The following is a 19,202-nucleotide window of genomic DNA, read 5'->3' on the forward strand; positions in this document are numbered from 1 at the left end:
CTTACAACCCCTTCTCACAAGGTTAGCTTTTGTAAACTGCTGCAAAGCAGAAGACACAGCTAGTTATCTTCCCACAGCAGATGATTTTCACCCACAATTAAGTGCAGGTGCAGACCTACTAATTATGTGGCTTTCAGTCTATAAATGATAAAGATGTGGGCATAATTAGTTTTATCTGTAGTTTTGTATCCACTGAAGGTCGCATAGTGCATGTGACTGAAACTCAGGTCATCAGCTGTTACATACAGCCATTTACCCTCACAAAAAGCTGTGTCTGAAATTCATGCTACCCACTCTGCAAAATGAAATGAAATTAAATGGGAAAGAAGTATGGGGCTATATCTATTAATATGTCTATCTCAAACTTTATTGCAAAGCCTTGTTTCGCAGATATGTGTTTTTCTGAGAGGTAAAATACCACCTCAAAAAGTCAAACATTCCAGTTTTCATCTTTCACTGTCAAAAGGGAGGAAGAACTACTATTGCTTTAAGTTTATTAACACAATTATTTAACTGTGAATAGTTGGTCAGGAGCCATTTGCAGTCAGACACATTTTTATCTCAAAGTCAGGAAGAGAAGTTAAAATCACAATACTTCATCTTTCTGGACTCAAGAGTACAGGCTTGTGTTGGTGCAATCCTGCAGACAAATGAGGCAAAAACATTAGCATGCAAAACGCTTGGCCTAAAACTTTACAGTTTATCTGAAAAAGGCCAATGACTGTTTTTTCACTCTATGAAAAGCAAAGAGCCGCTTTTCCCATCCCAGGGGTGGAAGTGGCCTTTCAGCCATCCACCCAAATGGGTAAACAAGAGCAGAGAGAAGGAAAGGATGCATTAGCAGCCAGAGTGTGCATGATTTATGTTTTGTTAAGCTCAATTAAGTCTCTGGCCAGAACTAGCTCATACCATGCCCATTCACAGGGGCATAGACCTCACTATTTACTCTTCATTTCAATGAAAATTAAATGCTTACTTTACCAGAATACACATCTTAAATAAAAAGATCGTCTGCGGTAGCCTTTGGAAAAGCAGTGGCGGAAGCAGCAGTAGTGTGCAAAACATGGCTGGGAGATGTGGGCTTTGTCAGCACACAAATCATTTTATTCTTCTTTATTTACTTGTGTGTGGACTGCAGCAAAATGAAGTTTGATCTGCTGAAAAAAGACTCTATGGACATTTTTCCTATGTGAGTTCAAATTACTTACTAGACTGGGGTAGGGTGCTTTTATCTACAATTCTTTGGATTATTAGTTTTACTTATTTTTCTCCTGGTTTCCTCCCCTTTGCTATAGCTAGAATGTCAGCAGGCAAAAATTATTTGTTTTCAGTGTCATCCACAGCCTGGTTCTCTGCTATGTTAAGCCTATTGAAAGATAAACTTCAAGATCAAAGCAAATTTCTGTTCCCATGGTTTATTTCATCTAGACGTTGGAAGGATGTGGGCACTATGTGCTAAAGATTTACTCCTACTGAGTCTTCTGTTGTTTATCCATTTCAGTTGCTCCATCTGTCAGACCATCTGCCTCCCAGTGACCCCATTTCTTTCCCCCACCCCCACTTGTGTTTCAGGTCCATACGTTTCGGGGTCCGCACTGGTGTGAGTACTGCGCCAACTTCATGTGGGGTCTCATCGCTCAGGGAGTGCGGTGTTCAGGTAGCCCTCCAACCTCTTCTGTCACTCTCCTGAAATGCTCAGACATCTGTCCCACCCCAGCCTGCACTCCCTGCAGGAGTGGAAGGCTGGGATTTCTTTAAAGAACAAAGCAGAAAATCCTCCCATAGAACTTAAAGCATTTTCATTTGCCTCGTTAGCTGGTTCAGAAATGAAGCCATCAGCCCTTTGTTGCTGAGTTACATCCTCTTCCTAGTACCTTGATCCTGCTTGTGCCTGTGCCTGCTGTATACATTCAAACTTGTTGTTTATGATTAAGTTATCCCTGATGTTTTTATGTCTTAAGATGCAAGCACTGGAAATGGCAAAGCCAGCCAGCAACGAGGCTTCATAACTCCTCTTTTTGCTACCAGTTGCTGGGAAGTGCCCTTGTCTGCAAAAAAGACTGCTGCCACCTGTTTCCCATAAAAATACCATGCATTGCTGCAAGCCTGAAGTATCCTACCTCAAGATAAAAACAAAAAATATTACATTCATTTTCCAAGAGGGATTAGTTTTCTGGTGCCTGTATTGGCAATTTAATAGTGCCTTAATTATTTGAAATTTATTTGTACTTTTGGGGAAAACAATTATTGTGCAAAAATAATCATCACATCATGTACTTTTGGATTCAGCAAGTGAATTAGTATTTGGTGCATTACAAATGGATTTTCATAACTTCTTTCTGCAGATCTGAAATAACTTCAAAAAATTGTTTTTCTTACCTCTTCCTGCCCTGCCCTCCGGGCATTCCTATCTCAGACTGGCACCAAACGCATCCAACCCTGACATCTGCCTTTCATAGGCAGAGGAGGTGGTTGTTACCTAAAATTAATTTAGATCACAGTTTGAAGGACCAAAATAGCTTTCACAAATGCACAGTTTTAATAAGTGTAGTCTCAGGTGAGACTGTAGGTGAATAGTGGTAACACAAAGAATATGAGAAGGACATTAAAAAGAGGAATAGCAGTTTGCTTTTCAAGCTATTTGATCTTAAACACAAGTGTGCAAAACCTGACCTCCCTAATGCACAGCGCTGTATTTGTTCACATACATAAAATATTAAACTTATGAAAAGGCATATTTATTTAGTAGGAAACATAATACTCTCCCTCATAAAATTACCAGCATTTAACTTTAACTACACAGATGCATTTAAATTTAACTTCCAATGCCTGGAGAACAGCACTGAACACAATGCAGGCAGGATCCTATTTGCAGCTTCTCACCTTTGTTTAGATTTCACAAATAATGAATTATGCAGTAATAACTGTACGGAGAAACACACAAAAACCTACCCAATTCCATTAAATGTTTAGGTGTGCTTATGATTTTCCTTGATTAATATTTTATAGAGTATAATACTGAAACATGCTGCAAGTAATAGTCCTGTTTACATTTTTAATAGCTTAATGTTAAATTAACTCAAAGGGTCATCAGGGATGAGCATGACTGGGAAGGTATTAAAAAAGGAATCAGAGTTATATAAGATAATGCAACTCATGGTGGTGGCGTTTGCTTTACTGAAGATTATAAATTCATTTGGCTGAATACTTGAATCTATTAGAAGAATTCAATTTGTGGAGGTGAAGCAGTGGTGGTTTAACAAAAACCCACCTGTGCAACCGAGGGCAGTATTTGGTTCTGGAGTAAGACACCAAGAACTATTTGTAAAATGAATCACTTTTTTACATCACGCCTTTCACAGCATTTTATGTGCCTAAGCTGACCTACAGGCTAAGCCACGGGGGACACTTAGTCACCAGTGAAGTGATGAGCCAGGGGTGGGGAGTCTGCTGATGTGGCACAGCGAGCCAAAATGTGACACTGCAGGAATGTGGAAGGGGGAGTGAGGCATGCTGGCGCACAGCACTGTCCCTGCTGGAGTGCTCAGGTGAATCTGAGGTTCTCTGACCATGATCTGTGCTAAGCCACAGGACAGCCAGCCACAGACAGTCACTACTGTGCCAATTTTAATTACAGCTAATCTAAAATACCCACAAGTTAAGTCTCACATGTTTAAATGCAACACCTGGAGCTGTGTGTCCAGTAATGAACTGATCCAGACTGCACCAGCAGTCTCCTTCATCTCAGAGGATAAGGGACATCCAGAGTTTTTAAAGCTTTTTCACAACCCTGCTAGAGTTTACTTGTCCCACCATGAGATTTTTACACATTTTCATTCTCATCATTCTCATCCTTCTCTCCACACTATTCTGTCTTTCCTGACTGGTGTGGAAATTGTGCCCCTTGCTTTATGTGGAGTAGGGAAATAAATTGTTAGACAAGACCAGTTAGCATTAGTATTAATAAATGGATGGATGAGTTAACGTGGCTAACTCTGCTTGCAGACTGCGGGCTGAATGTACACAAGCAGTGCTCCAAGTACGTGCCCAACGACTGCCAGCCAGACCTGAAGAGGATAAAGCGAGTCTACTGCTGCGACCTCACCACGCTGGTGAAGGCCCACAACACCCAGAGGCCCATGGTGGTGGATTCCTGCATCCGGGAGATCGAAGCGAGAGGTGTGTGTGCTTGGGAGAGCAGAGGGCACAGCCAAATGAGGCTGACTTGAATTATGTGCTGAGCTAGAACACGGTGCTGTGCTCCTGCACACTGAGGACAGGATGAGAAAATGGGCATTTTAGTGCAGGTGATACATTGCTTTGCATTAGCTAGTAAAATTAAATCATAGCATTCCTTAATGCGATTCCCTGAAATGCTTTCTGAAAACATGTCAAAACATGTATTACGTTACACTTCTGAAAGGGGTGAACTTTAAAGTGAACTTTTAAGTTCATGTTTATGTGTCTTTTTTCATTACTTTATTTTAACACACCTAGGGACACATCCCATTTCAGAGTAATCAGTTTAAATCAAATCCATTTTTAATAACCTTTATGGACATTGTGGGCAGGAGAACACGAGTGACTGGAAGTGACTCGGGCAAGTGAGGTCAGGGGCTGTGGTGTTTTGTGGCAGGACACATCTCATGATGCTCAGTTGCTGACTGGTGGCTCCTGTGGCACAGGCAGCACGTCATAGCCAAAACTGAAGCTTGTGACAAGTTTTTGGTAAATGGATGTGTGGCAGATTGAAGGAAAAACATATCCCCTTCAATAACCATGTATCCCCTCTGTAACATTCATGTATTTTTCCTTTGGATAGCAAATGTGCATGTTGTGCTGCCCAATAAGCCAAATTTTCCTGTTAGCCAAAGCTTCAGCATAGGAATCTAATAATGTTGAATTCATGGCATCCCAGTAATCTGCATAGCAACACACTGATACTAGCCATAGGGATTTCAAACCCACACATCATCTACTGAATTGACTCAAAGACTTAATAGTAAATCCCCTGCACTGCTCTGTAAAGCTCTAGCAGGATTATATCATCATCACAGGGACAAATGGAAAGAATAGTATGGACTAAGACAGAAGAGCTTTACTCTGATGATATAGCAGGAAGCTACATTGCATTTGAGATCTAATCACTTACTTGTACATTTATTGATTGAGATAAAATCTGCTGCCTGCTCTCCTTTTTTTCAACATCTTTATATTTCTTTCCTTAATTGCCATAGAACTATGAAAGATTCTGATTTTATTCTTAAGAAGACAAAGAATATTGGAACTTAACAGTAGGTTAGAACAATGCATAGTTACAATTAGGCATTTGTGGATTGAAATGAATAATGGGTGTGTAACTCGGCTTGCTCTGCTGAGCTGCCCTGCATTTCATGTTGGTGTGGAGCAGTTGTGCAAGTGAGCAGATCTCTTGTGGTGAAAGAACTGTTGAGGGGATGTATTGGTGTGGGGAAGGACTGCATCCATCACATCTATCAGCTGTGTATATGTAAAAGCTGACAGCAGAACAGGAATGAATTGTGCTCATAGAGAAAGGCAGTCTTTTACTTGTGTTGCTATTTGTCATTAGGCAACTGGTAAAAGGAAGGGAGACCTCTAAAGCTTTATTAATTATAGCCAAATCCAGGAAAATCTCCTACATAAAATGAATAGATCGTAATAACATCACATGCCTCACCATTAGCAAATTGCAGTATTTTTCTCTAACACAATCAAATCAACCATGTACCTAACAAAATCAGAAAGTATAAATTCTAAAATACTTTAGTCCTTAAAAAAAAAAAAATTACATCATCTTGATCTTCCCTTAACTGCTCTGAAGTTTCACATTGCAAATAACATTTTGCTGTGCTTAGTAGGTCTGCTGTTCTTGCTTTATTGTTCTTAGGCCTAAATACCTGTTGGTTACTGAAGCTAAGTTAACAAGAACTTTTTGTTTCAGGTTTAAAGTCCGAGGGCCTCTACAGAGTTTCAGGCTTCACTGAGCACATTGAAGATGTGAAAATGGCCTTTGATCGAGGTACACCATTTCTTAATCTTGTACAGTTTTAATCTAAGCTTTCAGTTCTAGGACATTTCAGATCTTTCAGTGTTTATATATGTACCATGGTAATGAAACAGACATAAAAGCAGAAGAACAGAAAGTAACCTGTCTTTTCTGACTTTAAAGTGATCTGTAGTCCTTTTCATAAGAAGAAATTATGTTTGATAGTTGGAAGGAATAATTAAATGTGACGTATTGGTGCGTAGAAGCTTCAGTGGGGGACTGGCTAATTGCTCAACCCAGCAGCACAGATTAGTTTAAGTGTGAGCATAGGTGGTATCAGGGAAAGTTGTTAGTCCTGTCTTTAATAGACTCAGCACTTTACAATACAATAATCTATTTATGAGTTTAAGGATCAGGAACTCCAGTTGGGAAGTCCTTCTGCATGCAGCCTTGTAGAAAGCACTGCACCACTGTGCACGTGATTGCATCTGAACAACAGATGAGAGGGGCATTGAGGAGATCAGTTGTACAGCATATTGAAAAACTAACAATTAAAACACTGCCTGATTACCATCCTCATAGCCCTTCTAATTGATTGAGCTGATTATGTTTGTTCTGGTTGTGCACACAGTCTTTGCACGCAGGACTAACTATAAGTGTGTATGTAAGTGAGCAACAGGATAGGGCCTCCATTAATAGAAAATACCTTTGCAAGTACATTTGAGAAGCTACATGAATATTCTTCTCGTTTTCCATAAATAGTGGTTTCCTTCCTACCTAATTTTTTCAGGTATTGCCTCTGCCAAGGTGGGGAATAGGGTCAGACACAGCCCTGTGATCACAAGTCCATGGGTACGAGGCAGGTCCAGGCCAAGCCAGAGTCAGCCTGTGGGTCAGGGGAGTGACCAGGAGGGTGGATGGCCCCACACCAGCAAGGTGCAGCTGGGGACAGCTGTGATGTCACTCAGGCAGGGCTTGAGGGCCCTGGGAGCCCATGGGCAGGAGATGGGGGGGCTCCAGGGGAGGCTAGAGTCCAGCAAGATCTATGGGAGGCACATCTTACACTTGCTGTGCCTCAGCATTTCTTGTTTGGAGGCAGTTTGTTACGCAGACATCTCCATAAGGAAAGTCCAGCCAGGAATTTCTAAACTGGCTGTTTTCATCCTGAAATATCCTTTAAAAAATAATACATATTTTAAAATATGTTGGATGCTGTGAACATATGCATACACACACATAGGTCAGCCATTCTTTGGGCCAGAGAGATGCACAGTGGTATGACTGCTATCATGGCCAGATAGTGTTCCAGATGTGCCACATGAAGCAATGATCCTGAGAGGCTCACAGTCCTCATAGGTGCCATTCTGCTCCCTGCAGGTAGATCTGACCTGGCAAACTCTTTTTTTCTGCGTGTTAATTCTCATCTAAGTGTAACAACCTGGATGAAACCCAGAAGGAGAGGCACAGGTTGTAGAGGGAAAAGCTGAAAGCAATCAGATTTAAATTTATGTCTGAGTATGACTTCAACATTGCAGCAGCTGTAGTTCCTTTGCAAATGTTTTGAACCACTGGAGCCACTTCAGTTTATCGCCTATTTATTAAGTATACTCCTGGCATAATTGATGGCAATACACACTTGGATTAGACCCACAGCAAGGAGAAAGTGTGATTTAAAAAGGCAGCAGCACCTAGAAACAGAAAGAGGAAGGTGTCTAGCAGTATTGGATTTCCAAAGGAAAAAAAAGCATGGATAAAGAGGAAAGCAGAGAAAGCAAGAACAGAGTTTGTATACAAAGGCTGTGGGGAAGGCCATGGGGCAGAAATAGACCAAAATCTGTGTCTTCATTTTTTTTAACAGTTTCATGAGGGGGAAAGGGCTAAGAAAGGAAAGAGTGTTGCTATAAATAAAAAAGCATGAATAAAAGCAGGAGAATGAAGAACAAAATCCTGTTATGACCTAGAGAACTAGAGTATTGAGGGACCAGAAGCTGACAACTTTCAACATTTTCCTGTTTTGAACATGTTTTCTCCCTGAACTGGGGTGGAAAATCAGGAAGAGTTGAGAGTTTTTACAGGAAAGGATTTAAGGAAAAACAAAATAGGGGTTTTTATGTTCTCACTTGTGGGCTGTGCAGCTTGAAGATGGTTGTCACCTGGCAGAAGTTTGAATTGGCAAGACACTTCCAGCCTGAGACCTCAGGGCTTGTTTCCCTGTCAGATCCTTAAGAATCAAGGATGCCACCTGTCTGTGAGGGTTTTACAGAATTCGTATTTCCACATTCACTACAGAAAAGAAACTTGGAAAAAAAAAGTAAATAAAAGGAACATTAAAATTACCTTTTTTTTTTGAGGGGGGGGGAGGAGACAGTCAAAGGAGATGCTGAGAGCAGGGATATGAACCAGAAAAGAGAATTCTTTAATTGATAGCCTTGGCACACTATTGGAGGATGTACACTGTCCAGGAATAAATTTCATTTAACAATTTAAGGACCATTTTTTAACCATCTGAAAGCAAAGCTTTCAAACAACCTTCTAATAAGAGCAGGGATAAAAAACATTAGCTAGTTTTGTAAATGGAAGTTGTAGGGTTTATGAGAAGGTGTCTGTGGTAGCAGAACACTGCACTTCAGCATTCCAGAGGTCCCTCCCTGCCCATCATTTCTGAATCAGTCCCCAGGCACCTGGATAAAATTCCAGGACACTTTCACATCTCCAGAAATACAGCGTTGAGTAAAAGGGTTTGAAAACAGACAGGCAAGGAGTCCTCCCATATGAATGCACAGGATGCACCCTTCAAATAATGCCATCAAGTGTTCTGGTCCCAAGCTCCTCATCAAGCCACAGGGGCCAGAAGACAGCAGGACACAGCAGGATGAGGCATGGGAGCTGACTTGGCCGTGGGGGCCTCTCCTGCTGATCTCATGTGCAGCTGAAGGGGTGCCATGAAGAGCAGCCAGCTCTCCCTCTGACTAATTCTGCCTTGACAAAGAGCCATTCACTTGGTGCTTCCAAAGAATTACAGCAACAATTACAGCAAGAAAAAAGTTCCCATCTCCGGAAGAGAATAGCATCCCACATAACACTACTTGGGCCAAATGTAGCTGTGACAGTTGGTTTTTAAAAGGGGTGAAGTTGGTCCTCATCTGATTTAAACTGCCTTCCAAAGCCCAAGCAGTGTAAATACCCCTACTGTAAATTAGCATTAGGCTCTCTGAGGCATTTACAATGTTCCATTTTAGTGATTTTTGTAATGAGAAGGAGGGGAATAATGTGGATTTATTTAATCTGGTGAATGTTGGTGCTGTAGAATGACAGTTGCTCTCTGTCAGCATTGTTGAGCTGTGGCGTTGTGGCATCCAGAGAACACCCATTGTGCATTTTGTCCACAGAGCCGCCATTGTCACCGCCACATTCTGTCCCCCCACTTGTTTGTACAACTGGCTGGTACAATACACTGGCTAAAAATATTATGCTGTTAAATATTACATGAGCACTTAGAGGCATCCTAAATCATACTCTTTTACCAGTGTAGCTGAAAACCTGTCAAATGCCAAGAAAAAACTAAAAGAAACATGCTAGCATGGTAAAGGCTGTGCAATTAAAAAAAACACTTAGGAGAAAGGAACTTAAATAAAACCTAATTCAGTATTCAGAGGGCATGGGTGAGGCTTTAAGAATGTAATACTTATTCTATTTCATTCTGTAATGAACTATTGATAATTTCTATGGCATCCAAAATCAGCTGAAACCTTTAGAAAAAGAATAAAAACTTTCTTTTTCTTGAGATACTCAAATTTCAACATAATACAGCAAGATACATTGAGAGTCAAACTAACAAAGAAAGAAAAATTATGGGGTCTGGGTAGAATTAGGTTTGTAAAGCTGAAATTGACTACGTGTTTGTAATCCAAAATATATAAAAACAAAACTACATTATCATATGGATGCTGCAATTTTACTGAAAATATCAGCCACAATCCAAAAGAATTCCTGCATTGAAGAGTGAAAAAATTATTGTGGTAATGCAGAAGGTACTATGTAAACCACATGTAATTCATATATGCATACACACAAGAATTCCTACATATCTGCTAAAAAATGTGCAGGGTATATTATAACAGATGTATTGCTGGGCTCACTTTAAAATAAAGTTCAGTGCATTTCCAATGGATGTGTATTTGTCTCTGAAGAGAAGAGTAAAATCTTTGACTCAGGAATTCATCATTTTTCCTACAGTAAGCACATATGTAAATAAGAGGTGTGTTTGAAATACATTGTGCTTTGAAGTACCTGGAGCTGAAGTGCCCCTCTAAGGAAGCTTGCTGGGCTGCTTTGTAAAAGTACTAAATAAATAACACTTCATTTAGTATACTGGTGACCTGGATAATAGATGTAAGCTTGTGCTTTGCTGTATCTGTTCTGATGCAGCTGCTGGCTCCTTGGAGGTATCTGTTTTCAGTGGAGCATTTTGAGTGCTCGGTGTCCATCAATTACATGGAGCTCTCCACACAAAGCTTTACAAGACTAGTGCTACCGTGCCTGGAATGTGTGGATTAAACAAAAGATTGGGGCAGTGCAAACATCCTCCTAGGGCTTATTGATGCTGTATTAAATTAAATGCTGATGGATGTATTCAGACTGCTCAGCTGCATCAAGAAAGGCTGTTTGTTTTAAACACTTAAGCATATAATCTCCTCTTGATGAGAACATGTAGTGCTATTAGTCTTAATGAGAATTATGTGCATACATTGGACAGGACGTATCCCGGCAAGATTGATGCCATAGGTTTGTGTAAAATGTCTGCAATCAATATAAACTCTTTTACTGTGCTGTGAGAGCCTTTATCTCCATCTTGGTATCAAGCAGCCCCGCTCATCTGTCTGTATCTGTCCACAAGCCCTGTCACTGTGAGACAAGCAAGGCAATGGCTTTACAACATGTCAGCACCTTGGTGGCAGCAGCCCAAGCTTGTGCCTGCACCTCCTGGCAGACACAGCAAACCCCTTTCTGCTGCACAAGTAGGCAGAACCGTGCATCACCACACTCACCATGTAAACCTCACCTGCTCCACCTGCCCTGAGGGAAGCCTCGTGTCCTTAGCTAAAGGGTGGGAAACAGGGACTACAGGTCATTACTGAGCTCCAAGAAGCCTGAGGTAAAGCGGGGGGTTAAATCCAGACAGCCACAGCCTGTACTTAACCATCTTTCTACTGGAAGACCACCAAGATAATGAGGTCTCGGGAAGGGAGGATGGCAGAATTTCTTGATATGGAGAAAAAATGTGCGTTATGAGGGCACTAGGTAGTACAGAGCAGAGGTAGTCTTTTGAACTTGAAAAATTATAGTGCTCCTGCATTGCTGCTACTTTTTGTAACTTCACCCATTGCAAGCCAGGACTTCCCAGCAACACCTGTAAGCTTTAAACTCATGTGTTTAAAAGTGCTCTTTCATAGAGTTCTGACTAACTGTTATATTGTGGCAAACAAAATGTATGCCTTTTTAGATGCATCTGTTTAGTATTTCATCCATTACAAGTATCCATATTAATTAAAAACCTGTGATGCACACTTCAGAATAATTGTATAGCTAAATTCCTTAGCATGCCTATTTGAATTAAGATCTTTGCCAAAAATAAATAAGTCATGTATTAAGACTTTAGAAGACAGCAGAAAATAAGGCAGCTTTCTTTTCAGCTAATCACTATGGAAATGTTGGTACAAGACATGCAAGATTTGGATGTTTCTTGATTTTTCCCACTGGTCTCCAGAGGGTCATTGGAAATTATTGTTATTTCTCTATGTCTCTCTTTCTCCAAATAGGGATGAAAATATGGTGCATATTCCTATGCAGATGGAAAATATTATGTCAGAATAAATTATTAATAGCTTAGTTTCAGTGAATAAATGGGCTAAATGCAAGAAATATGTTATTAGCATGTTTTTTCATCCAACATTAAAACAGTATGTTTGAGGTGGTACACTGTAGATATGGATGGTGTAATCACCATCCCCTCCAAAAGATGTGAGCAAATAAATTGTTTACTAAAACATAAAGAAACTACCATTCCTCATTGATATACTGTAAACTTGGTAGCAATATATTCTCATTTAAGCCTTCCAAGCACTTTCAGGTTGATTCTCTTGTCAGGTTGCACACAATAAATCTGACTTAGAAGACTAGCCTTGCTTCCATCAAAATTAGGGTGGTTTTAAACAGATTTCTTCCTCTTTTTTCTAGATGGTGACAAGGCTGATATTTCTGCCAGTATTTATCCAGACATAAACATCATTGCTGGAGCACTGAAGCTATATTTCAGAGACTTACCAATTCCTGTGATCACCTATGACACCTATTCCAAGTTCATAGAGGCAGCAAGTAAGTATTGCTTAGCATTTGTACCAACCTTTATTTACATTTCTCATCCGTAAAGCTGTCCAGGTTAAAGGAAAGGACAGAAAAAAACTGGGAAAATGGGCACTGTCTTCATTCCTTCTCTGCCATGTCCTTTATTCACATGAAATTTTTGCCTGGTTGTTCATCAGATGGGATGTCATGCAGGTTAAAAAAATAAAAGCAAATGTATGGTATCAAAATAACTGACTAGTATCAGAAAGTGTGGTTTCAATGTCTTTTTGTATGTCAAGATAAAAGAATAGTGTTAATCCTGCTCAAATTTTTAGAAAGATTGCCAAACAGTTCTAAATTAGCACTGATGCTCAGTATATGTAGGTATCATTGATACCTACATATTTCAATACATTGAGAAATCTTGAAGTAATTCCATGCCATTTCAGTCTCTAGCTAAACCTACATATTCAAGCATAGTCTCCTCAAGTCATATATGTACACTTGATCTAGTTTTGAAGGCTAATGAAAGTAATCGTTTGTAATATTTTAAATGGGCAGTTCTGGGCAGAATAGTATTATGAAGCAATTAACAAAGCTCGGGTACTGTATCTAGACAGACCTGTAGATAGAGCTACAGACCATGGATATAACTTCTGGGAGGTCTTTGTTGCTGATTTCTTTTTAAAACCTTTTTTTTTTTTTTTTGAGGATGCAGAAATTGCTGATAAGCATCACATTTATGAGTGCAATATTTATCCCTGCAAGCACAGTCAATGGCTTGTAAATGATTCCATAATAATAAGTTATCTTCCTGATTTATTGCTGTGTACACATGGCAAGCCCTATTAACATTAATCCTATTTGGTGTTTTTACAGAAATCTGCAATCCTGATGAACGACTAGAAGCAATACATGAAGTGTTGATGTTACTCCCTGCTGCTCACTATGAGACACTCAGATACCTAATGATTCATCTCAAAAAGTGAGTTAATTGACATGCAGGGTAATTCTTGAAGAGCTTAACAATTTTCTGCTTTGAAAAGAAATATTACAGAAAGTCCTAATAAAGCTTCCATTAGGGCACTGCCTCTAAACCAATAATGTTTCAGATAAGCAGACAAGCTGTTTGTATAAGTGCATGTAAGCTGTGCACTTATGTAGCATAGATCCTTTTGCTGGCATATTATTTCAAACCTTTCAAGAGTTATTGACATTTGTCACATTTCTCTAAGGCAGATAATATCTGAAAAATACCCAGGGGTGGGTACTCCAGAGATGTGCTGCTGTGAGGCAGCACTTGACCATGCTTTGCTTCTGCCTCCCCTTACCTCCTGTTTTGTCTTCTTGAACAATAACCCTAAAAGGAAAGAGCTTTCTCTTATGAGTTGTTTCTTCACATCACAGGAAGCCAAGAACCAAGCAGGGCTTATTTTTATATGACTAGTAAAAGTAATACAGGTCCCAGTGATATCTCTCTTGGTTTTAAACATGTTCTGCCTCATTTGCTTTCCAAAGCTTCTTTAGGCATACATAAGACATCCATGAGGGGCTTCATAAAGCTTCATAAGGCATACAGAATTTTCCAAAGTGCCTAAATTTAATTTTCTAACACACTTAGGAGTGTACCTCCAAGTTTAGCAAGTTTTCAGCTAGGTACCTAGAAAAATTAAGGACTGCTCCAAAGAGGGTCCATCACTTCCACTCATTTCAAGCAAAATTGTTTCTCAAAACCATGCTAACTCTACTGTGCTGCTTTGGGTATTTACATGCCTCAAGAGGTCTTCTTTGTAAGTTTTTAAAAACTGAAACTGAGTACAGACTGGTGCTGTCATCTCAAAGGAGGCCTTCATTTATGGCTACATTGCCCAAGTTATTTCTTGTCTCTGGTTAAACTTTGCTACTTGGAAACAACAGAAGAAGGGATAAGGGAGGAAAAAAGCTACTGACCTTTTATTCAGAAAATCACTGATCTCTTCTTAGTTGTTCCACTACTTGCAACACAGCTGTAAATGTTGAGTACTCCCTGGGTTTCATCTGCACTATTCTGCACTATTAATGCCAACCTCAAAAGACCTAAATTCATATAAAGCTGCATCAGAGAATTTTTGTGAAGTGAATTTCATGCTCTATCAGGTTCTCATTATGCAGAGACTTTTCCTCATTTTGAATCAGCTCAGGTCATTACAATTGAGTAATTTTTCCCCTTGATGGGACATTACCTGGACATGCAGGAGCTTCTTTGGACTCTGCAGAAATGAGATGTGCAAATACCCACTCTTGTCAGTACATATGCATGGACAACTGATGGTGACTCACATTAGCTTTTAAGAAGGCCTGTGGAGGCTGTAGAAAAGTGACCTGCGCACAGAATCAGTACTTTCATATCCTGGCAGGAAATTTTTACCTTCCTGCTTCTCATGAACTGCAGTCCAGGCTTTGGTTCAGCTGTTGAGCTGAACTACTGATGGGGCAGAAGAGTCTGAAATGCTGATTAGGCTTCCTCTCCCAAATATCTGCAAGTCATGCAATGAGTTTCCTCTCCATTCCCAAACTGTAGCTTTTGGTGTCTGCATGGAAATCAAGTGCATGTCAGTTCCTATGGAGACTCTGTTGGGAGAGATTTGAATGTGAAATGAAAGAATCATTAAGGTTCAGACTATCCTGTTCTGTAGATTAAACACAGAGTTCCAGTTTCAATCCCCTAGGACTTTCCTGCATGGATAAAACAGGCATCAGTGTAAGGGAGTCTATGTAAGGACTGCTGAGTCACAGCATCTACACCACTGCTGTTTCTCAGTTGAAAAGAAACTCCAGTTGTTGTTAAAACAACAGGAAAATCCAGCAGAGGACAAGATCAGCAACAACAACAAAAAAAGAGTTTGTAGGTCAATTAATTACCTTTCTGATAACTTTTTGCTCAAAATTGAAGGAAATGCAATAGCATGAGCAGTCCCCCCTGTGGTGAAATACAGACAACTCCATCCACACTGACATTGCAGTCAAGCTCTGAATCTTCTCTGTGTTCACCCCAGCTGTGCAGCAAGCCCCACACTCCTGAACAGAGGTGCTAGTAAGACCTGTGTAGCTTTGCACAGCTGTTGAACATCTGTGCTGCATGCATGCACAGAGGGAAAACAGTGTCAGACATACACTGGCTTCAGCTTCGAGGTGAAGAGGTGGCTTCAGCTTCCCAGCCTTGCTTTGTCTTTGCTCCTTGCAAAGCAAAGCTAATATATGTGCTAGAAGATGAGGATGTATCTGTGAGTAGGGGCACTACTAGATTGCTGTCCTGAAAGCAAAGAGGAACAGCATTTTCCTGTGACAGAGCCATTCTTTGCAGAGAGAAGACAGCAGAAGCAGAACCAAGTCATATGAGTACCTTGCAAACAAGGGAAGACCAGAGTACTCTGGTTTCAGCCACTTTGTGCTCCTGTGATGGCATGAGTGAATCCAGCTGGGAATTGCCATGGCTAGGGAAGGCCTCAGCTGTTGCCAGGAGAGCTGTCTCCAAAACCAGATGTGCTTCACCCTGGCAGAGCATTTGTATGAAGGAGATGTGAAACCTTATCCAGGCTGTACTTCTCACAGGAAATGTCTGGTCCACGACTGATCAAGGACTGTGATGGATCAAGGGACTGTGGCTGTGCCGCACCACAGTGCAAGAGCACTCTCAGGACTGAACTCAATATGCCACTCAAATAGGACAACACTGATGTCATCCAGCACTGCTACCTGGAGGGAAACCTTGAGAACACCTTGCATTTTCCAGCAGGCCTGACTGATTTTCCAGACAGGGCTGACTTCTCTGCAGCTTGGCCCATCCTTGGTGGCCTTTCTTTGCTTCAGCCACAAGCAGTCCATCTATTCTTGTATTTACATTATATGACCTATGTCAGCAAACAAAACAACCTGGGCTCTTCCCTGAAGTGCCTCTGTTCTCTGTCAAGCATAGGTGGTGGCATTTATAGCAGCCCGATTTAAGCCACCTCTCCAGGTGGGTGCAGGATTCAGCCTACTCCTGAAGTGCAACAAGAAGTTGGAATCACTCAGCTCCTGGTTGGCCTGAGGCAGCCAACAAGGCAGAATATCCATGTGAAGGTTCCTGCAGGCTGGAATCATGTCTGGGAGCATCAGTAGTCCAAGGAAAATCCGTGCCTGAATTTGTGGAGCACACCTTCACCCCCTATGTGATGATACACACCAAGCACAGCCTGCCAGAGAACTGCAGTTACTGTAGCATAGAGAACTGCTCCATACATCATCATTTAAATCATATTTATGCTTTTAAAAAAGCAATTGCCACTAATTCTTACACCCAACAGACAGCCACATGGAAAAATCACTGAAGAGGCCCATGAGTGTTGTATAAAGGCAGTAAAAATCTCAGTCCTACCATAGCTGCATTGTACTTGTTGTGAAAAAGTAATAATATAGAACTGTGAAACAGTTATTATATCTAGAAAAAATGTCTACGCACCAGTGCTTGATGTGAAGCAAGACTACAGACAAAGATGCAGATATTCCTTTTTTCTGGGAAGTGAGCAACTAATTACTTTTTTTTTTTTCTATTTTAGGGTTACCTTGCATGAAAAGGAGAATTTTATGAATGCTGAAAACCTGGGAATAGTGTTTGGACCTACTTTAATGAGACCTCCAGAGGACAGTACCCTTGCTACACTGAATGACATGCGGTACCAGAAGTTAATTGTGCAGATTTTAATAGAAAATGAAGATGTTCTCTTCTAGTCAGAGAGGCATATCTTCAAAGCCATTTGTTTTAAGATAATTAGTCTGAAGTAAAAACAACATTTCTTTAAATTTTTTTAAACAGAAAGGAAGAGTTCCTTGACTGCACTTCAATTTCTGCAAAGTTGCAGATGGATGCCAAAATGTTTAGGGAAAGCCTATGTCTCATAGACATATGCCTCTTTGTAGAAGGGAAAAAGAAGGTCAGAAAAAATCCTCTTACCTTGTATCTTTTGCCTTGCCTCAGATGTATATTTGTTTTGAAAAGTTTCAAACAATTTTATTGTTAACTTATTAAGAAACACAAAACGTATTTTAATATGGCTAGAGAAGCAAAAAGGTACTTAATCAGTGTTACTTGTATATGGCTATACCTTTCCTTCTTCATGAGACGTAATTATATATGTCAATTGTGAAACAGAACCTATATTATAAAGATATTTTTACTTTACCTAGCTGAAAGAATGGCATTTTATTTTAGCAAACTATACATCAATGCGGTGCATTGATTATTTTCACGTAATTATTTCCTGCATTTTTGCTATGATATATTGAAAACAATTGCCACTAATGCAGTATTATCCTGACATACCTCTTCCATTGCAAGTGTTTTAAAGGAGAATACATTTCTTGTGCATATTTCAGCTTTCCTTAGATTTCTTTGCATTTAGGCACTAGCACCCTAGGATTGTACACTTCCAGCCATTTGCTATTTCCCGAAACATATAGTATATTCTCTTTTTTTATTTTTTCTCCCATGTAAAATAAGGTCTTGAGAATTGTTTTCAAAGTCCTGGGGTAGTATCCGTTTCACATGCCAGATTTTTCTTGGATTACAGTAATATATAAGTTACGTGATGCTGGGACACTGGATATTTTCTGGCCTTGTTGAAAGTCAGCACTTTTTTGGGTGAATGATGAAGGATTTGGTTTTTCTGTAAAAACTGACTTATGTTTTGTCATGTTTCTCTATTTATAAATGTACAGTAAATCTGCTAAAATTGTAGGTATTTATCTTGAATGTGTTTCCTGATGGTTTGTTAAAAAAAAATTAAAAAAAAAGAAAGAAAGAAAGAAAGACAGAATGTGTAGGACATGTGGGAGCTGGTAAATTTAATTATTACCAAATTTTAATATTTTTCTCCCCTCACAAACATTGACCTACAGAGTTCGTAGTCTAACTGCAACTTATTCCTAATGTTAAAACTGTTTCTCAGCATGAAATGTTTCTGCAAGCATAGAAAACAACATACTTTACTACCAAACTCAATTTTCAGTACAAAAAAAATTCTAATACTCCCTCATCTTGATCATTTGTATCATATGCTTGGTAACTCAGTGATGCAGTTTCCTGAATTATTTCAGGGAGCACATGTTTCTATTCAAATTGAAAAATATGTGTAACTATGATAATGAAGAGAGGTAGAGGGTATGACTGTAAATTTGTTGTCTTCTAGAGAAATAACTAAGGGCTAGATAGATTAACCCAGATTGCAGAGCAGGTGCTAAATAGTCTGAGTTCCCAATACTTCCATAGATCCTCCTGCCTTGTACAGGACTATTTGTTGTAGGTTATGTACTACTTAATACTGTCATAAAAATGATCTGGAAATGGTTTTATTTTGTGAAGTGAAATATGCTTTGTAATTTATGATAGTGTAAATGGAAGGAAAAACCCCATTAAATGTGTTTAAAGAGTTTTGGTGTCTGTCACTGACTACACGGCAAGCTGCCAAACAAAAATCAATTGCTAATTACCATTCTGACATTGCTGGAAACTTTCCTGCTCAAAAATTTGAACAGTTTTACTGCAGGTCACAGTTTCAGATTGGCACCAGGTTGCCCACACTACCACAGCCAAGCACATGCACACATTTATTTTCAGAGACCACCCCGAACCACCTCTATGCAAAACTTCAAACAAGCAATGAATCTCAACATCAATTTAACCAATATCTGAGAATCAATGTCATCAGAGTATTTTTCCACACTCTTGAACACAGACATTTGACTAACAATGGTTTTTCTGGTCAGGTGCATTATGAGCTGTTTTTTTAAGGTAGAACATGGGCACCTTTAGCTTGTCTCACTGCCTGGAATC

General features: G+C 39.8%; 1 protein-coding gene across 1 annotated transcript in view; it reads left to right on the plus strand.

Moving 5' to 3' along the window:
• Positions 1-18,798, plus strand: part of CHN2 (chimerin 2) — a 158,103-nt gene extending 139,305 nt beyond the window's left edge. Inside the window, exons 8-13 of the mRNA XM_054273832.1 lie at positions 1,573-1,657; positions 4,006-4,179; positions 5,963-6,040; positions 12,245-12,382; positions 13,232-13,337; positions 16,930-18,798. Of these exons, the coding sequence (XP_054129807.1) occupies positions 1,573-1,657; positions 4,006-4,179; positions 5,963-6,040; positions 12,245-12,382; positions 13,232-13,337; positions 16,930-17,101 (753 nt within the window). The 3' untranslated portion in view covers positions 17,102-18,798. The remainder of the gene's footprint in view (positions 1-1,572; positions 1,658-4,005; positions 4,180-5,962; positions 6,041-12,244; positions 12,383-13,231; positions 13,338-16,929) is intronic.
• Positions 18,799-19,202: the final 404 nt, after the last annotated feature.

Source organism: Melozone crissalis, unplaced genomic scaffold, assembly GCF_028551555.1.
Source record: "Melozone crissalis strain CALT ecotype California unplaced genomic scaffold, PUWL_Pcris_2 ptg000016l_1, whole genome shotgun sequence".
In the NCBI taxonomy this organism is placed as follows: domain Eukaryota; kingdom Metazoa; phylum Chordata; class Aves; order Passeriformes; family Passerellidae; genus Melozone; species Melozone crissalis.